The 24578-nt window shown below is 33.2% G+C and overlaps 3 protein-coding genes across 3 annotated transcripts; all 3 read left to right on the forward strand.

Annotated features, from left to right (window-relative positions):
- Positions 1 to 413: 413 nt before the first annotated feature.
- Positions 414 to 4957, forward strand: LOC143574657 (vacuolar protein-sorting-associated protein 11 homolog). The gene is made up of 5 exons (XM_077059229.1): positions 414 to 635; positions 1168 to 1341; positions 1421 to 1744; positions 1820 to 3529; positions 4362 to 4957. Exons 1-5 carry the CDS (start codon positions 414 to 416, stop codon positions 4737 to 4739), a joined length of 2808 nt encoding a protein of 935 aa, XP_076915344.1. The 3' UTR covers positions 4740 to 4957.
- An 8190-nt stretch (positions 4958 to 13147) lies between these two features.
- Positions 13148 to 16074, forward strand: LOC143574666 (uncharacterized). Its single transcript, XM_077059238.1, has 3 exons — positions 13148 to 13204; positions 14511 to 14703; positions 15653 to 16074. The coding sequence occupies exons 1-3, from the start codon at positions 13148 to 13150 to the stop codon at positions 15781 to 15783; spliced, it is 381 nt and encodes a 126-aa protein (XP_076915353.1). The 3' UTR covers positions 15784 to 16074.
- Positions 16075 to 17450: 1376 nt separating this feature from the next.
- LOC143574667 (putative serine/threonine-protein kinase WNK11) lies at positions 17451 to 18625 on the forward strand. The gene is made up of 2 exons (XM_077059239.1): positions 17451 to 17954; positions 18027 to 18625. Exons 1-2 carry the CDS (start codon positions 17451 to 17453, stop codon positions 18402 to 18404), a joined length of 882 nt encoding a protein of 293 aa, XP_076915354.1. The 3' UTR covers positions 18405 to 18625.
- The last annotated feature ends 5953 nt before the right edge of the window (positions 18626 to 24578 follow it).

Below are 24578 nucleotides of genomic sequence, written 5' to 3' on the forward strand. Positions count from 1 at the left end.
TTATTATTTTGTTTTTTTTATAATGTTTTAGAGCTTGAGTGGCATTGTGTATGTATAATTTTTATATATTTTTTCTTACTTTAGTAGGCTATTATTACTACTATATATTAAAATTGAGTGATTTAATCTAAATGAGCCAAGCTCGGCTCTTTTGGATTCGAGCTTCTATCGAACGAGCATTTTGAACATCCACAATTTAAGATCCAATAAAGGGATGCCCCGACCCATATCCTTAAAATACCCGATATATTTAGGGATATTCGGTCCTGGAGTTGAAAACGGATATCAACCACGTCCAAGAACAACCCAACAAAACAAACCCGTCCTCTTTATCGATCGATCACATAAATTCCAATCATTGCATATCTGTATCGACCCACATGACAACAATCGCATAGACAACAACCTAGAAGATGTACCAATGGCGGAAATTCGAGTTCTTCGAGGAGAAATACGCCGGAAAAGGTGTGGTTCCGGACGAAGTGGCCGGACGAATCGAGTGTTGTTCGAGCGGCAGGGGTAAAATCGCCATTGGATGCGAAGACGGAACTGTTAGCTTACTGGATCGAGGCTTTAAGTTCAGCTACGGCTTTCAAGCTCACACTTCCTCTGTTCTCTTTCTTCAACAGTTAAAGGTTTCATTTTTTTTATCAAATTTGTATACCCATTTACCAATTATTATTATTATTATTATTATTATTATTATTATTATTATGTTCTGGCTAGTTTTTTTAAGTTTCTTGATTGTTTTGAGTGTAATTTGATTCAGTAGGTATGATTTAATAGGGCTGTAAATGAACCCAACACGGCCTTGTTCATGTTCGTTCATTACGAGAATGAACTTGTTCGTGAATCGTTCTAACGCAAACAATGTTTTTTTATTTGATTTGGCTAACCGAGAATGGTCGGTGTCAACGGGTCAGGTTGTTTATTTAGTTAATCGAACAATATTCCTTGTTCATGTTCTTTCATTTATTAAACGAATGAACATAAACGAACTTCACTCTGAACGTTCGGTCTGTTTACAGCCGTAGGTATGAAATAGTAATCTGTAGAGTAGTTAGAGTTAGAAATTTTGTTCTGTGCAGGTTATGAAGTTTTTTTTTTTAAATTTTCCTGAGAGTTTTGAGTATGATTTGATTCAGTTTCTGTTTTATGTATAAACAGCAAAGAAACTTTTTACTGACCGTTGGAGAAGATGAACAAATATCTCCACAGTTATCTTCTGTTTGCCTCAAGGTTTTTGACCTTGATAAAACTCAACCGGAGGGTCCAAGCACATCTATTCCGGATTGTATCCAGATATTACGAATATTCACAAACCAGTTTCCAGAAGCAACGGTTTTCTTTTAAACTTTCAGTTTTTTATTGTAAATGTTTATTATACATGTTTTAAGTTTTAATATTTATAACTCTGCAGATAACATCATTTCTAGTTCTCGAAGAAGCTCCACCAATATTACTAATAGCCATTGGACTAGACAATGGTTGCATTTATTGCATTCAAGGGGATATTGCGCGTGAACGCATCAAAAGGTTCATGCTTCAAGTGGAAAACCGTCAAGATAAGACACAATGTTCGATAACAGGAATGGGTTTTCGTGTTGATGGCAAAGCTTTTCAGTTATTTGCAGTCACTCCAGCTTCTGTAACCTTGTTTAACTTGCAAACTCAGCCAGCTAGCCGACAAACACTGGATCAAATAGGATCTGATGTCAATAGTGTTGCCATGAATGACCGCTTGGTATCACCATCTTCCCTTAATTCTTTATTTTCAAATTGTTTTACATTTTTTTATTTATTGTTTTTTTGTAATCAGGAGCTTATTATTGGTCGACCCGAGGCTGTTTATTTCTATGAAGTTGATGGTAGAGGTCCATGTTGGGCTTTTGAAGGAGAAAAAAAGTTTCTTGGTTGGTTTCGTGGATATTTATTATGTGTTATGGCGGACCAAAGAAATGGAAACAACACATTCAATATCTATGATTTGAAAAACCGTTTAATTGCACATTCAATAGTGGTTAAAGAGGTTTCTCACATGTTATGTGAATGGGGAAGCATACTGCTTATAATGAAGGATAAATCAGCTATATGTATTGGTGAGAAAGATATGGAAAGCAAATTGGATATGCTTTTTAAGAAGAATCTTTATACCGTAGCCATTAATCTTGTTCAAAGTCAACAAGCTGACGCAGCTGCAACTGCTGAAGTTTTAAGAAAATATGGTGATCATTTATACAGCAAACAAGATTTTGATGAGGCAATGGCTCAATACATTCACACGATTGGCCATCTAGAACCTTCATATGTGATCCAGAAGTTTCTAGATACACAAAGGATCTACAATCTTACAAACTACTTGGAGAATCTACACGAGAAAGGTCTCGGTTCAAAAGACCATACTACCCTTCTGTTAAACTGTTATACCAAACTGAAAGATGTAGACAAGTTGAATGTTTTTATCAAAAGTGAAGATGGTGTTGGTGAGCATAAGTTTGATGTGGAAACCGCAATTAGGGTTTGTCGAGCTGCTAATTATCATGAACATGCAATGTATGTTGCTAAAAAAGCCGGTAGACACGAGTGGTATTTAAAGATTTTGCTTGAAGATTTGGGAAATTATGATGAGGCTTTGCAGTATATTTCTAGTCTTGACCAAGGTCAAGCTGGTGTGACGGTAAAAGAGTATGGTAAATTGTTAATCGAGCATAAACCGACTGAAACAATTGAAATTTTAATGAAACTTTGCACTGAGGAAGGTTCAAACGCATATGTGCTACCATCTCCTGTTGACTTTCTCAATATTTTCATTCATCATCCGAGATCACTTATGATTTTTCTCGAAAAGTATATTAATAAAGTCAAAGACTCACCCGCTCAAGTGGAAATTCATAACACGTTACTGGAGCTATATTTGTCAACTGACTTGACCTTCCCATTAATGTCACAATCACCAGCTAATAATGGTACTTCTAATGGTACCTCTAATGGGAAATTACCCCAAGAACATAAAGATTCAAAAACCGTGAATGATCATCAAGACAGACTTGAAAAGGGGCTCGAGTTGCTGAAACGTGCGTGGCCGTCGGATCAAGAACAACCGTTGTATGACGTTGATCTGGCTATAATATTATGTGAGATGAATGCTTTTAAAGGAGGGCTTTTATATCTTTATGAAAAACTGAAACTTTACAAAGAAGTGATTGCTTGTTACATGCGTGCACATGATCATGTTGGGCTGATTGCTTGTTGTAAGAGGTTAGGGAACTCGGGGACAGGTGGCGACCCGACTCTTTGGGCAGATTTGTTGAAGTATTTTGGTGAACTTGGTGAAGATTGCTCTAAAGAAGTGAGGGAAGTTTTGACTTTTATTGAGAGAGATGATATTTTGCCGCCTATTATGGTGTTACAAACACTTTCCTCAAATCCGTTTTTAAGTCTTTCTGTTATTAAAGATTATATATCTAGAAAACTGGAACATGAGTCAAAGCTTATCGAAGAGGATCGCCGGATGATTGATAAGTACCAGGTTAGCTTTTAAGTTCTCTGAAGATTTCAATATGCTACCTAATTTTATATTGGTTTTATTGTTTGCTTATTTTGTTTATGTGAACTGAGGCTTTCTTTAAAAAAGCTTATATTTATACTTGTTGGGTTTGAAAATGAGTTGTTTCAAGTTTAGGATGCTATCCTACCTGCAAAAATAAGTAGAGACCTGATATGGTTGATTCTAGAAGTGGCAACATGAGTGGGCTCGGGTGGTTTGGTTAGTGGGTCAAAATACATTCTTGTTAAAAGGGTCAAAATAGATTCTTGTTAAAAGGTCAAGATAGATTCTTGTTAAAATGTGTTGTTTTCTATCAAGGAAGAATCAGGTTAACCCGCAAATATTTTTCTAAGTTTTCTAATTTGACATAAACAAGTAATGTTTTAATTATGGTTACAAATACAATATTATTACAATAAATAATTTGCCTTTAAGAATGAAAACAATATAGGAGCTTGCATGCATTTAGAAAGACTTTGGGCTGCTTTCTACCGGTAGTTAAATTCTTGATTTGACCCGTTTGAGATAAAATAATCGCGAACGTGAATGAGCTGAAATTTAGCCATTGGTGGAATCAAGTTACCAGGTCAAACCATCAAAATGGTGACATGGCAGATGATGTGTCAGTACGTTTGAATGCTGACTTTCTATGCGGTTTTGATTTACTAATTACCTGCTGTAAAAATTTCAGAACAAATGCCTTTTTATGTGGTTTTGACTTTTGATTACACATCATATCTTTAAAAAAAAATTTTTTTATCAAAACATGAGTTTAAACACTACATATAAATAAAATATTTTTTTAATTTGACAGGAAGAAACATCTACAATGAGAAAAGAAATCCAGGATTTGAGGACAAATGCCAGAATCTTCCAACTAAGCAAGTGCACTGCTTGCACTTTCACACTTGACCTGCCAGCTGTCCACTTTATGTGTATGCACTCCTTCCATCAACGTTGTGTCGGTGACAATGAGAAAGAATGCCCTGAATGTGCCCCCGAGTACAGATCCGTTCTAGAAATGAAAAGAACCTTGGAACAAAACTCGAAGAATCAAGATCAGTTTTTTAATCAAGTTAAAAGTTCGAAAGATGGATTTTCAGTAATTGCTGAATATTTTGGAAAGGGGATTATTAGCAAAACTAGTAAAGGAGCAGCTGGATCACCAGATTCAACTACTACTGGTTTCTGAGCTTTCATTTGTTTATTTCATATCTTTTATTTTATAAACAAGAAGAGTGGCCAAAAAGGAGTAATTCCATGAGGTGATACACTGCTTTTGTTTTTTATTTATTTATTTTTACTTTTGCAGATTCTGAAGAGTTTGTGTTTGTGGTATTTGAAAAGTTTTTGAGTTGTTTTTACATGAATTTTATGAGGCTATATTACATACTGTGCTTGTGAAACTTAGTAGGATGGTTATGTATGGTCTGGTTCTCAGCCCAGCCTGAAATGGTGAAGCCGGATTATTTATTATATTTTTTAACGAAACGATGTAGTTTTTTGTGAAAAGGTAGATTTGAGTTACTAGCCTACAAGTTTGAGTCAAGTTTGGGACAACCGGTTCTGACAGGCGGTGGTAAGAGAGGACAGTGGTGGTTGTGACCGGCGGTGGTGGTCTATGGCTTCAAATTTCCAAATGTATAACCAATAACCATATGGGCTTTCAATGGAATTCATTAATTCCAATTCCATTTCTCATGCAAATTCCAATTCCAATTTCAATACAATCCATGAACCAAACGCACCCTAAATTCTGTGAACCAAGCTAGCTTCTATGCTTATACGTTATGTAAACCTTTTTGGGCACTAAACCCGCTAAGAGTCTCTATAAAGCTGAAAGAAAAATCAAGGAGCAACCCAACATGGTACACTTGTCTATGATCATTCTTTATGAAGCATTTTGTTTGGTTACAGAAAGATTAGAGTTCTTGCACCTTTATCCAAACTACATCTTAAAACATATTTTATCTATTAACACGTTTGTTTAAGAAACCTAACAAAGATGGATTATTAAATTCTTAACCCTACAAAAGTGGAGTTTCTTTCGTATTGCTAAAAGATAAATGATATACGAGACACGTTAGTGGTTAACTTGATTAACTGAAGACGTTTTATTTTTCATTGGTTTAGTTTTATTTTATAACACAATCATATTTACATAATCTTCATATAAGGAAGATTTTTTTTCTCACAACACAGCCTAAGGAAGATTTTTTTTTCTCCTTATCTTGATAAAATCCAAAATTTTCAATTGTCTATTTAGTTTATAAAAATTAAACTTGTGTTGGTATGTGTGTAACTTAAAAATAAGTTTTATCATCGAAAAGTCCAGATACATTTTGTTGATTGATCCTGAATGTATTAAGGACGATCATTCTTGATGAAAACTTGTGGATAAAAAACGTCACGTTTGCCTTTCTATGCAAGACAATATCGAATTGTGCATTGACATGCACATGTTATGCACCGTTCTTACTCCTTTTTGACCTATGATCTTTCAGTATTGGTCTTGGCTTATTTACTTGTCTAGAGCTAGCATGCCATGCATGGTTAGCTATGCATCGAACGTCCTCTCTATGTCTATATGTTCAAGGATGATCATTCTAGATGTTGACGTACTCGAGGAAAGAAAGTTGGCTATATCGACTTTCTATACATAATAAGATTAAACTATGCATCGATAATGAGCATGTTACTCACCATCCCTACTCCTTTAACCATTAGCCTTTCAGTATTGGTCTTGGCTTGTTTACTTGTGACTTAGCATAGTTGGCTATGCATTTAACACCCACTCTATGCCTACATGTTCATTACTTTAAATGCTCAATAAGTTATACATGTTGATTAATTATTCGGTATTAGTGCTTGTATTTGCCTTCTAATTTGCTAGTTCCAGAAAAATATTTTTAGTTAGTATGATGGACTTATAAGCAACATAAAACGTATTAATCTAATACTCCCTCCGTCCCATTAAAAGTGTCATGGTTTGAAAAACACAAAGTTCAAGGAAGATTAAATAATTACCTTTTTTAATTACAAAATGACAATAATGCCTTTGAAAATTGGGTCAATCAACATTAATTATTAATGTTAGTTATATTTGTTTAAGGGTAAACTTGGAAATTGATTAATAAATTTTGAAAGTAGACATTTGCAATGGGACAATTAAAAATGGAATTATTGACACTTTTAATAGGACGGATGGAGTATTATTTTAGAAACATTAAAGCTTTTATGTATGTATATTAAAAAAGAGGTGTTTATCAAGATCTAAAATCTAGTAACAGTGTAGTAAATTATAGACACAGACACTCGTATGAAATATTGAAATGTGAGTGGCAACTAACCATTTGAGATGTTTTAAATTATTATTAACCAATGAAATTTATGAAATGCGAGTGTCAAGTAACCAACCATTTGAGATGTTTATCAAGAAAAAGAGAACACTAATAATAGGTGTAGGCCCGAATCCATACCTACACTAGTACTAATTTCAGACATCATGTAGTGGTTGGCCATGTTTTCATGTGACAAATTCTTTCAAATAAAATCTTTAAAATGAATACTATATTTTAATACTAGGTTAGGTACCCATATAGAACACGGGTTAGAATAAATAAATTTATTTAAATAATAACACAACGTAAAATAAAAATATATATATTTAACACATCTAAAGATATAATATATGATAGAATAAATTATACAATATACAATATGAAAATAAAAGGTCGAAAATTAGTACCCAACCCAAACTACTCAATAAGAGATATCTAGGTTTATGAAATATCTTCAAAATGAGTCAAATGACAAGAAAGTTTGATTTTTGACAAGTTTAAATCCATGAACTTTGATAAAATAAGTTTTGAGAATACATGATAAAAAAGTTTGCGATCGGGTCCATAACATCGCAAACATAAAAAAAATCATAACAATTAAATCATAAACATGAATTGTAAATGACATGAAATTCAATACTTTCAATAATAAATGTGGATCGAATTATATCAAAATTTTAAAACGGGCCGGATTTCGGGTTTGAAAATTGACGAATGTCACATACTAAAACGTTTTTTTTTTTGAGTTTTTCTTCTTCTTGTTCCTTTCTTTTGGTGATTGCTATTACGTACTGACGTAACTGACCGTACAATAGGGATGAGATTAGTAATGTACTGGTATCAAGTTGTTACTAGCACCGGTACCAAATGTCTAAAAAAGTGGATACCGAATACCATGCTGAATTTATTGATACAGTACTAGCGTGATATGGGTGCCAGTACTCCTTACAACAATACGATATTTTATAGTATCAGTACTGAAAATACTGATACCTACTTTATGAAAAAATAAGCAAATTTATCGGTACAGTAAAAGTATCAGTATTTGGTACCAAATACTTATCCCTACCGTAAAATAACGAATCAAACTGATTCTGACTAAATTCACGAGGATGCAACATGTGGATCTAATAGCACACGTTTATATTAATCTACACTTTATTTATTTATTTAATATTTATAACAACTAATTTAAACATTTTTAGTTTTAAGTTTGGGAAATTATATATATATAGTTGTAATATTAACTTTGTGTTGAAAACGATGGCATTTCTTTCGATCTCATAAGTGGGGCAAGAAAAAATATCTAAAAATCACTTTTCTAAAGCAATATATGAAAACATAGATTTCATGTAATTATCAATATTGGCATAAAGATTCCATAACGACAAAATAGCCATTGTAATATCTCATATGTTTGTAGCGTCTAGATGTTAAGGTAACCTCTATCGCTATCGATTGATCGTGGAAGCCATTTCACTATCCACATGTTAAAGTCTAAACTGTATGATTAAAAGTTTCTCCATTTCTCTTCATAGTCGATACTTTACCCTTACATGTAAAAGTGTTGTTTGATAAAGTTTAGATCCACTTTATGATTATTTAATCCTTATTTAGTTTATTTTGTTTCTAAAATAATATTGTACACTCGCATATCATCTTTTTGTTCACGTTTTATGAACTAAATACATGTTTGTAATAAAATTTAATATATAGGCGACACTAACCGCATTTCCATTTTATTCTTGTATTTGGTTATTTAATGCATAAGAGTTTTTCTATTCAATGTCTTAAGTGTTTAGCCAATGAGTGTCACTACTATATGGTATGTTATCGATGAATGTAGTCCAAGTACAACAAAGTTCTTTTAGATCATAAGATTAATCGTTATTCTTATGGCTGATTTTTTAAGATCCATCATGGGAATAACGTGCCAGAATTTAAAAATACGAGCTAACATCATTCTAGCACATAAATAATTATTTAACATGGAAGGCTTGAAAAGTAAGTTGATACAAGATAACTAATTCAAAATGTAAGAGCATTCTCATCCCATCTCTATCTTCAAACAAAAAATTACATTAAAACTTACTTTATGTTCTCTCTCCATTTCAATTAAATAATACTTTTTATACCTTTTATCATTACCTTTTTCTCTTTCTTTCACTCACAACCACTTTCAAAATATATTAAAAAATTATAAAGGATGAACAGTAACTTTTCAAATATACAGAAAAATCACTACTTTTTCTAAAATATAAAAAATTTTCACTCACAACACCTTAAATCACTCTCTAAATTATAAAAACATCCCTCACATAATATGAGGGGTTGAATGAGAATGCTCTAAGTATGTCTATTGAATATTAGTTACTTAGTACAACATGACGCATTCGCTAACTTACCAAGGGTATATTTTTTGGGACCAAAACTACTTAGGTGCTGCTTGTTTTTAATAGGTAAAATATTTGTAGTCTGTTAATCACATCTGCGGACATCTGTGGAAGAAAAGGTGGACCAAACATCTATGGTATGCAAGAAGAAGACTTTTTGTTTTTTAACGTCTGCAGAATGCTATAATAAACATAAATTTAAATAAACCGATTCATTATACCTAACTTTTCTACAAACTTTATTCAACCAAAAATTAATAATAATCAAGCACATAGAACAATAAACAAGCAACAATAACATTCGTTATATCAATCATTACTACAAACTTTCATTATACCTTAACTTTTCTACAAACTTTCTTCAACAAAAAAAGTAATAATAATTGAACAATGACAAGAATGGTGAATTAATCATATACCTAAACTAATAATAAGGTTGGATGTAAGTTAAAAAAAATTATCAACTCTGAAAATTACACTCTATTGAAAAAAAAGCTTGAAAAAAAAATGAAAAAAAAAATCAAATCTGGAAGAAATGGACATAACAAGGTAGATGGCGGTAGAGGCAGTGGCGAAAGGGCTGGAGATGGTGGCTAGGGCACCGGCGGCGGCAGCGCGGCTGTAGAGAAATAGTTGTGGCGGCTATGGGGAGGTGGTGGAGGAGGTGTGGCTGAAGGAGAGGGAAGAGTGGAGGTGGGAAATGTTAGGGTTTGAAGAGAAAAGAAGAGTGGATGTGGGAGATAATACTGATATGTTGGGTATGTTGAGAAGATGTTAGAAAAAGTGAGAAGTGGAAGGTCCAAGTCTGCACCAAGAAGAGGGCACACAGACGCTTTTTTTAATAAAACGTCTTAAAAAAAAAAAGTCTGCAAAGGGCAATGTCTGCGTGGCGCAGACAAAATAGGTCAAGAAAATCTTATGTGAAAAAACAAACGCCCCCTTAGTTAACCAATTAATAGGGTTATGTCAGCTCAAAATAACGAAAACTATAAAATTCAAAGAGATGACGTACCTAAGACTACTTTTATTGGTGACCTCTTAGGAGGTCATGACACTATTTAAAAAATAAATAAAAAGATTAAATCCTTTTCACACTACAACCCGGGTTGCAACCCCAACCTAGGTCACAACCCACTTTTTAATTAGGTATTCTTTTGTTTTTTTTTCTTTCATACAATTTGTTGTTTATATAATTTGAGTTTTATTTAATAATTTATATTATTTTATTTCATAAATCTAAAAACATAGTCGTGTTTAGTTTATTTTTATAAATATTTCGATATCAATTTTATTAGAAACGGATGACTTTTAAAAATATGTATTTTTTTAATATTATTATATATAAAATTGTGTTTTTTTAATAGTTGTAAAAATTCAAGGTTTTTTTAATAGAATTACGATATTATCTTTTTTAATAATTTTTATACTTCAAATAATATTGTTTAAAAAATAAATATTTTTATTAATTTTACTAAATTTTACAGAATAAATTAAAAAGCTAATAAAATATATGTATTAAACTAATTGGTTTGGGTTAAGTTGGGTTATGAATAAAAGTGAAAAGCTGGGTTAGGTTGGGTTGTGTAGGTGGAAGAGGGATAAATTAATTTTTTTATTAAAAAGTTGAGTTGGCTTGGGTTATGAATAAAAGTAGTCTAAGTACTAGAGGTGGCACTTGACCCAAACCATTTCAAATGGGTCAATTTGGGTTGTTTTAAAAATCATATGGGTTGGTTTGGGTCATAGATTTTAATAAGATGAGTTAAAATGGGTCACTTGAAATTCTACCTTCTTATTTTTGGGTCAAAATGAGTCGACAAATTTAAAAAAATGGGTCGATGTGGGTTAGTGTCTTAAGGAAAAGTGGCAAGCTCGAGTTGAAACTGGTTTTGGATTGGAACGAGTTCGGTTTAGGTTTCGAACCGACACGAGTTTTTGCACCGGACGAGTTGGGTTTTGGTTTCCTTTATTTCTTCTTGGTCGGTTTCGGAGCACTGGACGGGTTTGGTTTCGGTTTCTTTTGTTTGTTTTTGGTCTGTTTCGGATTCGTTTTCGGCCTTTTGTTTCGTTGTGGTTGGTTTTTTTAGTTTCATTTCTGTCCGGTTTTAGTTTTTTAGTTTCGTTTTTGATTGATTTTTTCGGTTTCGATCAATTCAGTTCAGTTTTGGTTTATGTTCCATTTTCGTCGACTTACGGTTTCAGTTCATTTCTCGATTTTTTTTTGAAGAAAGAGGGCATATGCGGAAACATTTTAGTTTTTTTGCATTTTTCGTTTTTGATTTATATTTTGAGTTATGATATTTTTATTAATTTTTTTGAATTTTTACCCCTCCAAAAAAATTCAAAAAAGTTAATAAAAAAATCATAACTCAAAATATAAATCAAAAACGAAAAATGCAAAAAAACTAAAATGTTTCCGCATATGGCCTCGTTATTGGAAAAAAAAAACCGACCTGAAACCCGTTTTGACCCGTTCCAACCTTGACCCATTTCGACCCGAACCTTTTGACCCTAACCCGTTCCGACCCGAACCAAAACAACCCTTTTTTAGTTGACCCATTCCGACCCAAACCCATTTCGACCCAACCCAACCCATTTGCCACCCCTACTAAGTACTCACTCAACAATTAACTAATATAAATATACAATAATGTCACCTTAAGACAACTGAAGTCAATTAAAACCATCCCAACTATAATCCACTACTCAGACCGAGTTCATGTACCCAACCCAAACTACTCAATAAGAGGGTGGCGGTTTCCCCAGGATAATCGGTTCCACTACTCAGACCAACCGAGTAAATGAGTGCGTCCACCTTTTTTTTTCCGAAACGTAAACTTTTATAAACAATCGGCAAAAAAGCCGAAACAAGCTCCCTCCACAAGCCGGAGGACAACCAAAACATCACAAACCAACTATAACATATAACATGAGACTAAACTTACGCCAATTTGTCCAATTTATAGGACCTTTTTTGGATCTATAATTGTACCAAAGTAATCCTAACGCTTTAATCTCGCCTATAATTGAATCTATCTTGATATCTCTCATTTCGAAAACTCTTTCGTTCCTCGCTTTCCAAAAGCTCCAACATGCTATAATCATAATCCCATAAAAAACTTCCTTTTTCTTATCCGGAAGCCCCACAGTCTTATGCAGCTTCAAAACATCCCTAACTGAGAACCCAAAGATAACCGGGACGTTACACCAATGACTTCCCACACTACTGCCGCCACCAAACATCCTGTCTTAATATGATCGATCATATCCAGCCCTTCTTCACACAAGGGGCATAACCTTCTACTCACACCTTGAATGTTTCTTTTGACCAACGCTTCCCAAGTTGGAACAAGAGCGCGTCCACGCTAACGAGAATAAAGTATTTACTTACTTGATTTTCACTAAAGTGACATCATTTTATGTTACTACACAGAAAGAGAGACAAATAGGAGGGACAAATATGGAAAATACTAAAAGCAAAGTGAAGGATGGGATGGGATGGGATGGGATGGGATGGGATGGGATGGGATGGAAGGTCCACATGTCAATGGTGACAAACACTACAACACTCTTCCTCACACACATTAACACACACTCCAACCAACTGCAAATCAAATCAAACCAAACAAAACAACTCTCTCTCTCTCTCACATACAAACACACACTTAAAAATAAATAAATAAATAAAAAAAAGGCTCTCTCTCTCTCTCTCTCTCGCTTTCATATGCACTGAATCAATCAATAATATCCTGACTAATCTAATATAATCTAATCTCTTCCGGTTGGCAAGTAACTAACTCTACTCTAATTAATTCTTGTTTGATTGAATTGGGCTTTTTCTTTCTAGGGTTTCTTTCTTTTGTGAGATGACCAAATTACAACGGCCACCGGAGCCGCTTGATTTCTTCATCTGGACCGTTGAGGTATTACATCTCTTGCCTCAATTCTCTTTCCATTTACAATTGGGGGTTTTCATCTTCTATTTTAGGGATACAAAGTCTTTTAATTTACACGACACAATTGCAGCACTACTGATGATATTTGTTTCTAGTTTTCTCTCAGATTTAGCTTCATTTTCATAACAAACCAACCAAATTATCTCTTAATCTTATGATTACTTGATTATCCCAATTTTAGTACATGTATCAATCACTATTCTTGTGCTTCCATTTGGACTCAATTTCTACTTTTACCCATTCGTTTGTGATCAATGCATTCTTTTCATGCGCAACATGTGTCTCGGGCGTCATCAGGATCATTTACAGTAGAAAGACAGATATTTTATCGGTTGAATCTAGAATCTTTGGCTTAGGGCTGTAAACGAACCCTTTGTTCGGTGGGAAGTCATTTATGTAAACATGAACAAAGAATTTTGTTCGGTAAGCTTAACAAACGAACACGAGCATAGGTCGCATTCATCCAATTGTGTTCGTGAACGTTCATTTATACGTCTGTTTACGTTCGCCAGGTTACGCTCATTTACTTATATATATGTTCATTTATAAAAATTTTACTTTTACTATTTTAATTAATTAATTAACTTTTTTACTATTACTATTTTGATAAGGTTATGTTTATGATTACTATGCTAAGCTTTTATTGGATATTATGTGGTGTACCTCCGGTTTTTTGGGTGATAGTGTTTGTTATTCTCAAATTAATATACTCTCGTTTATGTTCATTTGTGTCCTTTAGTGTCTGGTTACGTTCATTTGTGTTTGTTAGTGTCCATTAGTGATCGTTTGCATCCGTTCACGAATTTAATGAACGGACACGGAGAACACGAACGTACTCAATGCCTTAACGAACGAACACGGACACGAAATTTCGTTAGGTAAAGTGTTCATGAACTGTCTGTTGGTCCGATAAAAGCTTAACGAACAAACATGAACAAGGTCTCATCCAGTCCGGTTCGTTTACAGCCTACATATCTATAGATATTGTATTTTGATCGGCCCTGCTATACAAAGAAATAGGGTTGTCTGATTGAAAATGTTAAAATAATAGAGCAGAAACGAAGTAATAAACCAATAAATCATGGATGCTTGTAGCATCAGTTAGCTGCAATGAGCATACCATGATGACTTCTATAGAAGAACGAAGAGCAAATGGCACATCAGGATGTGCGTTTATGTGTGAACCATTATTTCGTTTTATTTGCAGTCTTTATGTATATGGAAGAATATTGCAGCGTGGTTTGACCATGTTTGGTCAAATATTGTTTTCCAGGATGTTGGCCTTTGGTTGGAGGAAATAAATTTGGGCGGGTATCGCCAAACCTTTAAAGAAAATGGTGTTAATGGGGAGTATCTAGAAGGTATGTCCATGTTTACAACTGAACAAATTCTTCGGTTTATTCGGCGTTGTCACATGAAGTGGGGGGATTTCATAACATTATGCAAGGAACTTAGAAGGATTAAAGGTAGTGTCTCTCAAACTCTGATGTGATTTTAATTTTTATATATTGGTAGTTAATCTTTGTCTCTTACAAACTCCTATGTTAGTGGTTATGCCATATGATTGGGCATAATGTCCATTTTTTATGGTGTTAGGACGGATATTTCTCTTATCATTTTGCTTTATTATTGTTGTTAATGGGATTTTGTCCCAACCTTTTGCCACACTGTAACATGTTTGATACCTAACACTTATGGACATTAGAAGTGTATGTTAAGTCAATGTCAAATGTCCGTTTTGCCCTTTTGATTAATAAAATAACGCCAAATCCCTTGCCTTCCCTCTGTTCCCTTCTTTTCCTAGCAAGAACGTCTACGGCTTTTGTGGATTACAAAGCATTTTTGATCTATGGAATATGGATAAGTATTCATTTGATTTACATGAGAAAGCATGATAGAATATGGTATGACAAGTGAAAAGTTCAATCATCATCTAATTTTGAAACTCAGATGACTTCTACTAAACTCTTTACGAAAACTGTATTTTCTTTATTCCTGTGTAGTAATTCTTGATTGTCTCCTAAACAGCTGTTTTTCTTACATTTGATGCTCCAACTAGTGTCCCAACACCATTAGTTAATTAGCAAGAACAAGTAGTTGAGTTGCAATAATCATGTCTCCCTACTCTTTTATCTAGTTATAAATATAGTTTTCTCATCATTTTGTGCTATTACTAGTTTACTGCTATTGTTTTCTGTACTTTATAGTTTGTTGTTTGTGATTCCCTACGCCAAACTTTGTAATATCTTGATAGTCGGGCGAGTTAGTGGGAGCAACCTCTCTATCTTCAGGGATAGATGAAATGCTTTTCCCATCTTACCCTCCCTAGATACTATTAGTAGCTTGTTATATGTGAGATTTTAATAGGTATGTTTGTTTTAAGTCTTTTTTGCTTAATATATTTGTGTTTTACAGTTGCTTGCTTGAAGGGGGAGCAAAAGGTTCGGCGGCCATGGTGGGCCCCGTCTTGCCTATCAATAGTCTTTGTAAGGGTTGCGAAGCGTAACAGGCAATCACGAGTCGTTTCCATGAAACTAGAACCTTGACCGAACATGGAAGGTGTAAGATGTATCAAACGTGTTTAAGCCCCTGTTTTTATCATATTTGATGCATCCCGTGTAATCCACCCAATGTATCCATCTGCAGAATGTTGTTTTGTTTCATTTCTCTTCTTAGAAATCAAACTAGCAAAGAGTACCTTTACGTGTTTCGAAACGGGTGTGTGAACAGTGTGATCGAGGATTCGCAAAAGCCATATTGTATGTTACGTGTCGATTTTATTTTATTTATTTGCTTTTGTGTAAAGTTTGCATAATACGAAGCTAAAGTTTGTATTGTGTATTGTGTAGATATGTTTCTTTATACCATCTTTTGATGAATAAATTAATAAATAAATAAATAAATAAATAAATAAAAGGTTTTATATTAAAAAATGTGATTTTACATTTAACCAAATAAAACAAAATAAAATAAATTGTCAATGTTATCATGCTAAACTGAGTTGTCATGACAAGTTGGCAGCACCTTGCTGACTAAGTATTTAATACTTGAACACCACGTTAAAGTCAAAATAAAAATAAAAAAGCAAAAAGTCAAAGCCCTAAAATGCTATTAAATCATAATTAATAGCATTTTGGAGTACGGAACCATTCTCGTCCTATATATACCCACCCCACGACTCCTCAAGCATTAGCCTTTGGTCTGGCATCCACAAGTAGCAGACAACGAATTCTCGCCTGAGGTAACACCACCAATCAATTTCCTTTTAATGCCTTAATAACTGTAGTAATTTGTGTAATGATAACTGTAATTCGATGCTTTCGTAACTCTAGTTTTAATATTTCTATCGGAATTTTTGCTTCAGTTCTGGTTTCTAATGCTCAATGCCGTAATAGATCGAATCGTTTTCGAATTCGATGATTTTGCTGGACATTTGTTAATTAGAGACTGAAATTGGTAGAATAATAATAATAGCATAAAAGCTAGGTTAGAACGATTATATTTTGGTTATTGTGCATTAACAGGATTTGTTTATTTCCGATTATGTGTACTGTAAATAGTTTGAGCAGCTGAAATTTATTCCTTGTCTATTAGTTCATATTATTAACCATGAGTTTGCTTTTAGCAGTATTAAAATCATATTTTTTAATGAATAGATTTATAAATCTTGAATGAACCCTAGGTGCATCGTTTGTTTCTTAGTGGATAGCTAGTATTAGCCATGTAAACGAACATGAAAAAGGGGCTTGTTCGTGTTCATTCATTTAACTTTAACCGGACACGAACACTAACATTGGCCGAACAAATTTTTTTGTTCGTGTTCGTTAATTAAGAATATGGGCGTGTTTGTGTTCATTCGTTTAAAACCTGGACGAATAGTTCACGAACGTAATTGAAGACGAACAGACATAATTGAACATAAATGAACGAACAAGACATGTGCTCATGTTCGTTCATTTAATTAAATGAAGTAAAAGTTTTGTTAATGTCCGTTCGTTCGTTTATTAAATAAGCGAAAGTTTATGAACGTTCGGTTCGTTTAGAGGCCTAGCTAGAATTATCAGCTTAACTGGTTGCAGTGATTATAGAGTAGGTGGAATCATGTAACCTTGTCTAGTTGTGTGATATGTTTGTCTAATGTATTATTTTATCTTCTTTCTGTAACCAGGCAAATCTGTTGGATAATCACCAATTTACTGAAGAAATCCATAGGATGCACGTAAGAAGTCCTGATCCAGCAGAGCACGACAGAGAGCCATTCGTTGAGGTTGACCCGTCAGGAAGATTTGGTAGGTACAGCGACCTGTTGGGTGCTGGTGCGGTTAAGAAGGTCTACAGGGGTTTTGACCAAGCCGAAGGCAGAGACGTGGCTTGGAACCAAGTCAAACTAAGGAATTTCAGTGGTGATCCGTCCGTGCTAAAGAGGTTATTCTCAGAAGTGAAACTTCTAAAAACCTTAAAGAACGAAAACCTCATAGTTCTTTATGGTTTCTGGAGGGACACCGAACACAATACCTTGAACTTCATAACCGAAGCATGTGCATCAGGAAATTTGAGGGATTACAGGAAGAAACATAAGCGCGTGTCAACCAAAGCCTTAAAGAAGTGGTCGAAACAAATCCTTAAAGGCTTGGAGTATTTACACACGCACGAGCCATGTGTCATTCATAGAGATCTCAATTGTAGCAACATCTTCATAAATGGCAATATTGGAAAGGTAAATCATTTGATACTTATCGTTTTGTTTTATCTAACAGGTTGGTACTAATGTCCAATGTACATGTGACAGGTGAAGATTGGTGACTTGGGTTTAGCAGCAGTGGTAGGAAAGAGCCACGTGGCTCATTCATTGTTGGGAACACCAGAATACATGGCACCAGAGCTGTACGAGGAGGATTACAACGAGTTGGTTGATATATACTCGTTTGGAATGTGTTTGCTAGAAATGACTACAATGGAGATACCATACACTGAATGTGACTGTGTTGCTCAAATATATAAGAAGGTTACAAGTGGCGTGATGCCTCTAGCTTTAAATAAAGTAGCAGAGCCCGAGTTAAAAGCGTTTATTGAACGATGTATCGGTCAGAAACGAGCAAGGCCTTCTGCTTCTGATCTTCTCAAGGATCCGTTTCTTTTGGAGGTTGATGATGACGAAACTGTGTGATGCTAGTAGCTAGCAGATGAAGAGGTCCCATATGGAGGTCTCTTTTTTATTATAACATTTTCTTTATCCTTTGCGTATATAATTGTTTTTTCGTTCGTTGACTTGGATAGATCAAACGATTAGTGGTTTTTAGTGTTTTATTGAACGGTGAAGGTTTACTCGGGTATTGTTTTGTTGACATTGAAGCAATGAATTGTAAGGCAGGCTATGAAATGGCTTTTGGTTTTTAGGGTGAGTTGTTGATACTTGGAGTCTTGGATGATGGATCTCATCAAAACATTAACATAGTCCAACAAAGCATTTTCTCTTTTTAGGCCCAAGTTATTATTGGTCTAGATATAATTATATTATATAGTTATTATATAAAATATATACATATCAAAGAGCTTATAGAGGTATCAAACTAGCAAAGTGTGTAAGTAAAGGTTAGTGGTTGAGGGCTCTAATTCTTTGGCGGACGTTAATGTAGATTTAAGAGCGAATTTAAATGGTAATCGTTCTAGGAAAAAAAAATCTAAAATATATACGGAAGAGTTTATTGTTTAATTAAGATCTATTGCAATATCATTTTCTCTCCACTCTTTTAACTCTTATTTTGTCACTAGATAGTGATGGATCCAGGACTTTTTGTCAGTGGAACAAAGAACGAATTACTTAAAACGTGCCAAACATTTGAATTGTATTAAACCACAATAAAAAATAAAAGAAAAAAAAATCTAAGGGTTAATAATTTCTTGATAAATAAAATAACAACAATCTAAGCGTTAGCAATTTCTAGATAAATATTGGAAACACTTTCACATGAGCTTGTGGGTTGACTATGGATGTATCATTAAACCATTAATATGAATCATATTCTATGAACAACCTAACGCCCAACAGAATTGGTACCAATTAATTAAAAACGTTTAGTTTCGATAATAAAGAAAACATGAATTGAATATTGTCAAAATCCCATACCCAAACAGAAAGCATGAATCAAAATTAGTTACCCATTCACGATGGTAATAAAAAGCCTTGCTTCTAATGCCTTTTGAATTGAGACCGAAAGAAAAGATTGAATAGTTTGGGTGCCAATCAACATAGTCGTAACTCTTGTCATTGCAATTGTGACTTTTGTAGTCGTAGCACGGCCGTTGTGTCGCTTGCCATTGCATATCTTTCATATCTATGGACCTTTTCCAAATTCCCATAGTTGAGTTTTCTCAAAGTTATTGTAGGGTCTTAATTTTTCAAATTGTTCACTCCTTTTAGGTCAATGTCTTCATTGTTCTCACACTAGGACTGTATGAATGTTTGATCCTTTCGCTGTAATTGTGTTAGAGTACTAGACATGACATTGTATTTATATTTTTTTTCAAAAGTAAAAGATGTTTTGATTAATAAATAGTTGGTAATCTATACTATTAAATAAATAAAAGTTTGCTTTTGCCACGTGTCCTGTATCTAGCCTATCCTCGCTCTCTAATTCCCGCCTCCCAAAATTCTCCTTTCACAGCGCCGGTTCGGATCCCTTATCCAAACAATTAGATTCATCAATGTTTGCAAAACCCTAAATCAATTGTGCCTCTTTCCTAATGTTTCAGATCTGTCAAACCTCATTCCTAAACTCTAAAATCACGGGCGACCAAGTTTTTCAGTTTCATCTCCGTCTCCGTCGAAGTACATGCTCCTCGCCATCGGTGACTATTCAATCGAAATCTTTTATTTCAGACGGTATGTTGCTAATCAGAGTCTTCGATTAATTCTGAATTGTATAATTTAATTCATTGTATAAACTCTTAAAACGATTGTGTAACAATCATTATTGGTTTAGCCAATTTTGATTACTGTATGTTCACAATATGTATTTTTCAATATATAATAGTACTTGAATTATAACAATCAATTTTTTTGTTATTTACCTCTATGTTCTAAGGTTGTTTACATATGTGTTTTCAATTTTTGTTAGTTTGTTATTAATTTTGGATATTTTGCTTAGTGATTTTGTGTTTTGAAGTTGTTCGATGGAGATTGAATTGATGTTTGGTGTTATGTGTAGTTAAGTAAATTCAATCAGTCTTTATACTCATCAGATTTATTGGTAATATTCTTTTAAATACCTTCCTGAAAATTATGTTTTGAGTGTTTCTTTTTTGGTTTATTGCTTGGCTTGTGATGTTAAGGACGAAATTAGAGAAAGGGTAGTGATCTGGCATTGTATTTGGAACATATTCTCAAATTGTAAAATTATTGATCATTTAAAAAAATTATGCAATATAAGTATCTGTTTACTACTCTTGCTAATTTGTAAATCTCAGTTCTACATTGAGGTACTTAATTACTAAGCACGGACTTACGATTATGCGGTGACATCGGGATGGTGTTTTGGATCACGTTTGACCTTTTTTCTACCATTATAACTAAAAATCATTTGATTCGTTGTATTTCTGAATTAGTTAATTTAATCTATTGTATAAACCTTAAAGGACTGTGTAATGATCATTATTGGTTTAGCTGTGTATACAAATATGTATTTTTTTATATAGAATAGTGCTTGAATCATAACAGTCAAGTTTTTTGTTATTTTTCTCATCTCTATGCTCTTGATTGATTATTTTTATTTGTTGAAAATGATTATTGCAGGTCAACTTGATGAAACAATTGGTATCCTCAAAAGTCAAATTGTTCAGGTAAATTATTAAATTCATTAGTAATCGTACATGCTTTAGTGATTTTTGTTTCTAAACATCATTGTACTGGTTTAATTTGAAGTGATGTTTTATATACTTTTGTTTCTTGAAGTTAAATATTGATGCTCAACTTGATGACGCAATTGCTAATCTAAACAATTGATATTCTGAAGCTTACAGGAAATTATCAAATTCATTAGTTATTGTGTTCAACTTCTAGATTGACTGTTATTGTAAAATTACATATATTGTTATTAAAGTATAATTAGGATTCAGAAAACATACCATATATCATAATGTCAAACTGCAACCCATTTCAACATACTGTTTAACCAAAACATCACTCCCAAGTTTCATTACTAATAATAATTAGTTTTTTAATATCGATGTTACATCCGGATTCTGGAATTATGACTATGAGATGTGTGTGATAACTCATGATTGGAGAATAAATTAGTTGGAAATTTGGGTTGTGGAACCCTAAGTGTATGTTTTACGGCGTTTGATTGTGATTTGAGTGAAATCAGTTCAAAATTTTAAATTAATAAGCCATAGTTATAATTTTAAACTTGAATATCTTGGTTTATATACCCTGAAGAGATGTAGATTCTGGAAGATTATTAATTTTAAATTTGAATATTATTTGTATTATGATAAACCATGAATCTGTTCGTGCCCATGCCTCTGATTGATTTTCTTACATGATCAATAAATTGCTTAAATTTGAGTAATATTTTCTGTGGTTTCATAATATTGTTCAGTTTTTATCAATCTGAACGTAAAACAGATTGTAATTTCCCTAATTTCTTAGATGAAATTAACAAATATTTGTAATGCGTTTTATTGATTCGCCATGATAGCTTCTTGATTCTTCTTTACAAAAGGAGTTCGGAAATAATGAGAAACAAACTGGCCTATTTATATCTTTGTGATTCAATATGTGGTGTTGGTTTTAATGAGTAGATGAAAAATTATATGCAGGTGTTAGTCCCTTATCCACTTCCAATTGATGAATATGAAGATGTTATTGCAACACCTAAATTATTCGTGGATAATGGAGACTAGATTCAAGTAATCTATTTCAATCAACTTTCTTGCTTTTTTAAATTTGATTATTATTTTCTTAATCTTTTTGATATACATGTTATTTATTTAAATTTCTCTTATATTATAATCAATGTTTTTATTTAAATTGCCATCCCTTAATGTTGAACTGAATACCATATTCGAAAGGTATTGTAAGACATGAAATACTATGTTTAGATATTTATTTATTTTGAGTGGTAATCTGTTACTGGGTAGCCTATATGCTCATACGGAAAAAACATTTAATTTCAATACTCTATGATTTTTATTTTCTTTTTGTGTGTTGGAACTTCTAGGTTAATTGTAACTTTTTTTTATAATTGGTTTCAAATAATCCAAACTATGTTCGATTGGCAAAGATATGTCTCAGCTATTGAAATGACAAAAAATAATCCTAACTACGCATGTGGGTGCAAGGTTAACGAAAATTTAACAAGCCGTTCGTTTTTAGTGATGTGGCCCCTGATGTGTCTTTTAACCAACTGACGGGAACAATGAGTTGTCATTAATTACAAATCATAGTAGTAGTAGTAATAAGAAGAATAACCGGTAATATTTGAAGCCAATTCACCTTTTTTTATTAATTAAATGTTTACATAAATCAATGCAAATTTTAATTAATCGGTAATATTTTATGTGGTATTAGTTTAGTTATGCTAAATTTTAATTTAATTTTAGTTACATAAATAATAATATTTTATTTGAAACGAGAGAGAAGTGGTGAATTAATGATCATTTTCTTCGTATTGTGAAAGTGAGTGGAGTGGAGTGGAGTGGATATAATGATGAAATGACTTTTTGAAATGGGAAGCAAGGATGCATCCATACCATATAGTCTAATAAGCAAAATTATTTATCATGGCTTTTTGTTATTGATATTTTGGACATATGAAATTAAATTTGTTAAACCCGTGTTGTATACGGGTACTTAACCTAGTAATAATAATAAATAATATCTTATAGAAGGTTTTCATTACTCTATAGCTAACTATCACATACATTCAATGGATTGACCTTGTTATGTAAACCTATTACAATATTTTTCAATTTTGATGTGATTTGTAATGAGTCTTGATGAGCTCTTAGTTGAAATGGTATATCAAACTCATTACTTTTATGCTCATATTTGCATATATCATTCCTTCATTACTATGATAAGTGTAACCGCACAAGTAACCAATTACGTGCACTGTATGAGCTAAATACCTTTCCAATTTTTTTTTTTAAATACTAAGTTAAATATACAATTTTTAGACTAAATACAACTCACAGCCCAATGATAAACACATACATTTGGCCTACCTTGACTTACAATGGGATCATTGGCACCTGATCATACCCGTTCATTAAGGTTGCCACTATAGATACATCGCATACATGTTATTCAAACACCACTCACGTGCCACGCACGTCGTGTGACCTGTTCAACCTATATGATGTAATTGATTAACGAATTAATGATTGATGTGACCACCGACAAAGTCAAATGGTCCCTGTGACCAATTTTTGCTCTATCATACGACCCGTATGATATACCAGACCCAGATGTAGTTGATTTGATATCATATAACTCATATGTCATTATATAGCATGTATAATATGAGACGTTAATAAACGTGTACACTATTAGAGCTAGTTTTCTTATAGGACCCTTCATCAATCATGAAAGAGCCACAACGTCGCAAGCATCGCTTCATGAGTCATGACTATAGTGTGTTTAAATTTTCAATGTTCACTCCTCTTATGACTCATGGAGCGATGTTTGACTCAGGAGTGTTGATAATGGGTTCGATGGCTTGATAATGTGTTAACCTATCTCAGTAGCTGTTTGACTTTTCAATGTTGATGTATATTATATTGAGTTTTGGTGAACTCTTAATTAAAATGGTATATCAAACCCATTGCAGTTGTGCTCATATTTACGTGTACGATTCACTATTGTTATGAGTTTTGCATATGCATATCATCCCTTCATTACGATGATATATCTAACATATTACAATAATATGTTTAACTCATTATGATGTGTCACATATATTATTGAAAAACGCACAAGCAAGCAATTCCATACGTAAAAAAAAATAACAAGTTACCTACTTATATCATCTAAGCACATATCGAATAAAAAATAATAATATGTTAGTATACAAATTACAAAAGTATACAACAGGCGAGTCGTTAATGACAAATCCTATGCATTTGGCGTGCCATGACTTATACGATCCCACAAAAAGTGGTCACAACTGTTCATTAAGGTTGTCGTTATGGAAATACCGTCAACACACTATACACATCACTCATGTATCATACTGGTCGTATGATGATATTTACTAACAAAAATATGATCTATGTGACCAGTGATAAAGTCATATGACCCATATGACCATTTTTGTTTTACCATAAGATACATTGACAC

Source organism: Bidens hawaiensis, unplaced genomic scaffold (genome assembly GCF_021521415.1).
Source record: "Bidens hawaiensis isolate Kalapana, Puna unplaced genomic scaffold, B.hawaiensis_p1.1 tig00027074_1, whole genome shotgun sequence".
NCBI classification, from domain to species: domain Eukaryota; kingdom Viridiplantae; phylum Streptophyta; class Magnoliopsida; order Asterales; family Asteraceae; genus Bidens; species Bidens hawaiensis.

Bases quoted from the DNA above. Each gene is read 5' to 3' on its own strand.
- LOC143574657 (XM_077059229.1), top strand. From the start codon at position 414: ATGTACCAATGGCGGAAATTCGAGTTCTTCGAGGAGAAATACGCCGGA. The intron at 1,342-1,420 runs GTTTTCTTTTAA...ATAACTCTGCAG, and splicing joins ACCAGTTTCCAGAAGCAACG to ATAACATCATTTCTAGTTCT. The intron at 3,530-4,361 runs GTTAGCTTTTAA...TTAATTTGACAG, and splicing joins GGATGATTGATAAGTACCAG to GAAGAAACATCTACAATGAG.
- LOC143574666 (XM_077059238.1), top strand. From the start codon at position 13,148: ATGACCAAATTACAACGGCCACCGGAGCCGCTTGATTTCTTCATCTGG. The intron at 13,205-14,510 runs GTATTACATCTC...ATTGTTTTCCAG, and splicing joins TCTTCATCTGGACCGTTGAG to GATGTTGGCCTTTGGTTGGA. The intron at 14,704-15,652 runs GTAGTGTCTCTC...TGTGTTTTACAG, and splicing joins GGAACTTAGAAGGATTAAAG to TTGCTTGCTTGAAGGGGGAG.
- LOC143574667 (XM_077059239.1), top strand. From the start codon at position 17,451: ATGCACGTAAGAAGTCCTGATCCAGCAGAGCACGACAGAGAGCCATTC. The intron at 17,955-18,026 runs GTAAATCATTTG...TACATGTGACAG, and splicing joins TAAATGGCAATATTGGAAAG to GTGAAGATTGGTGACTTGGG.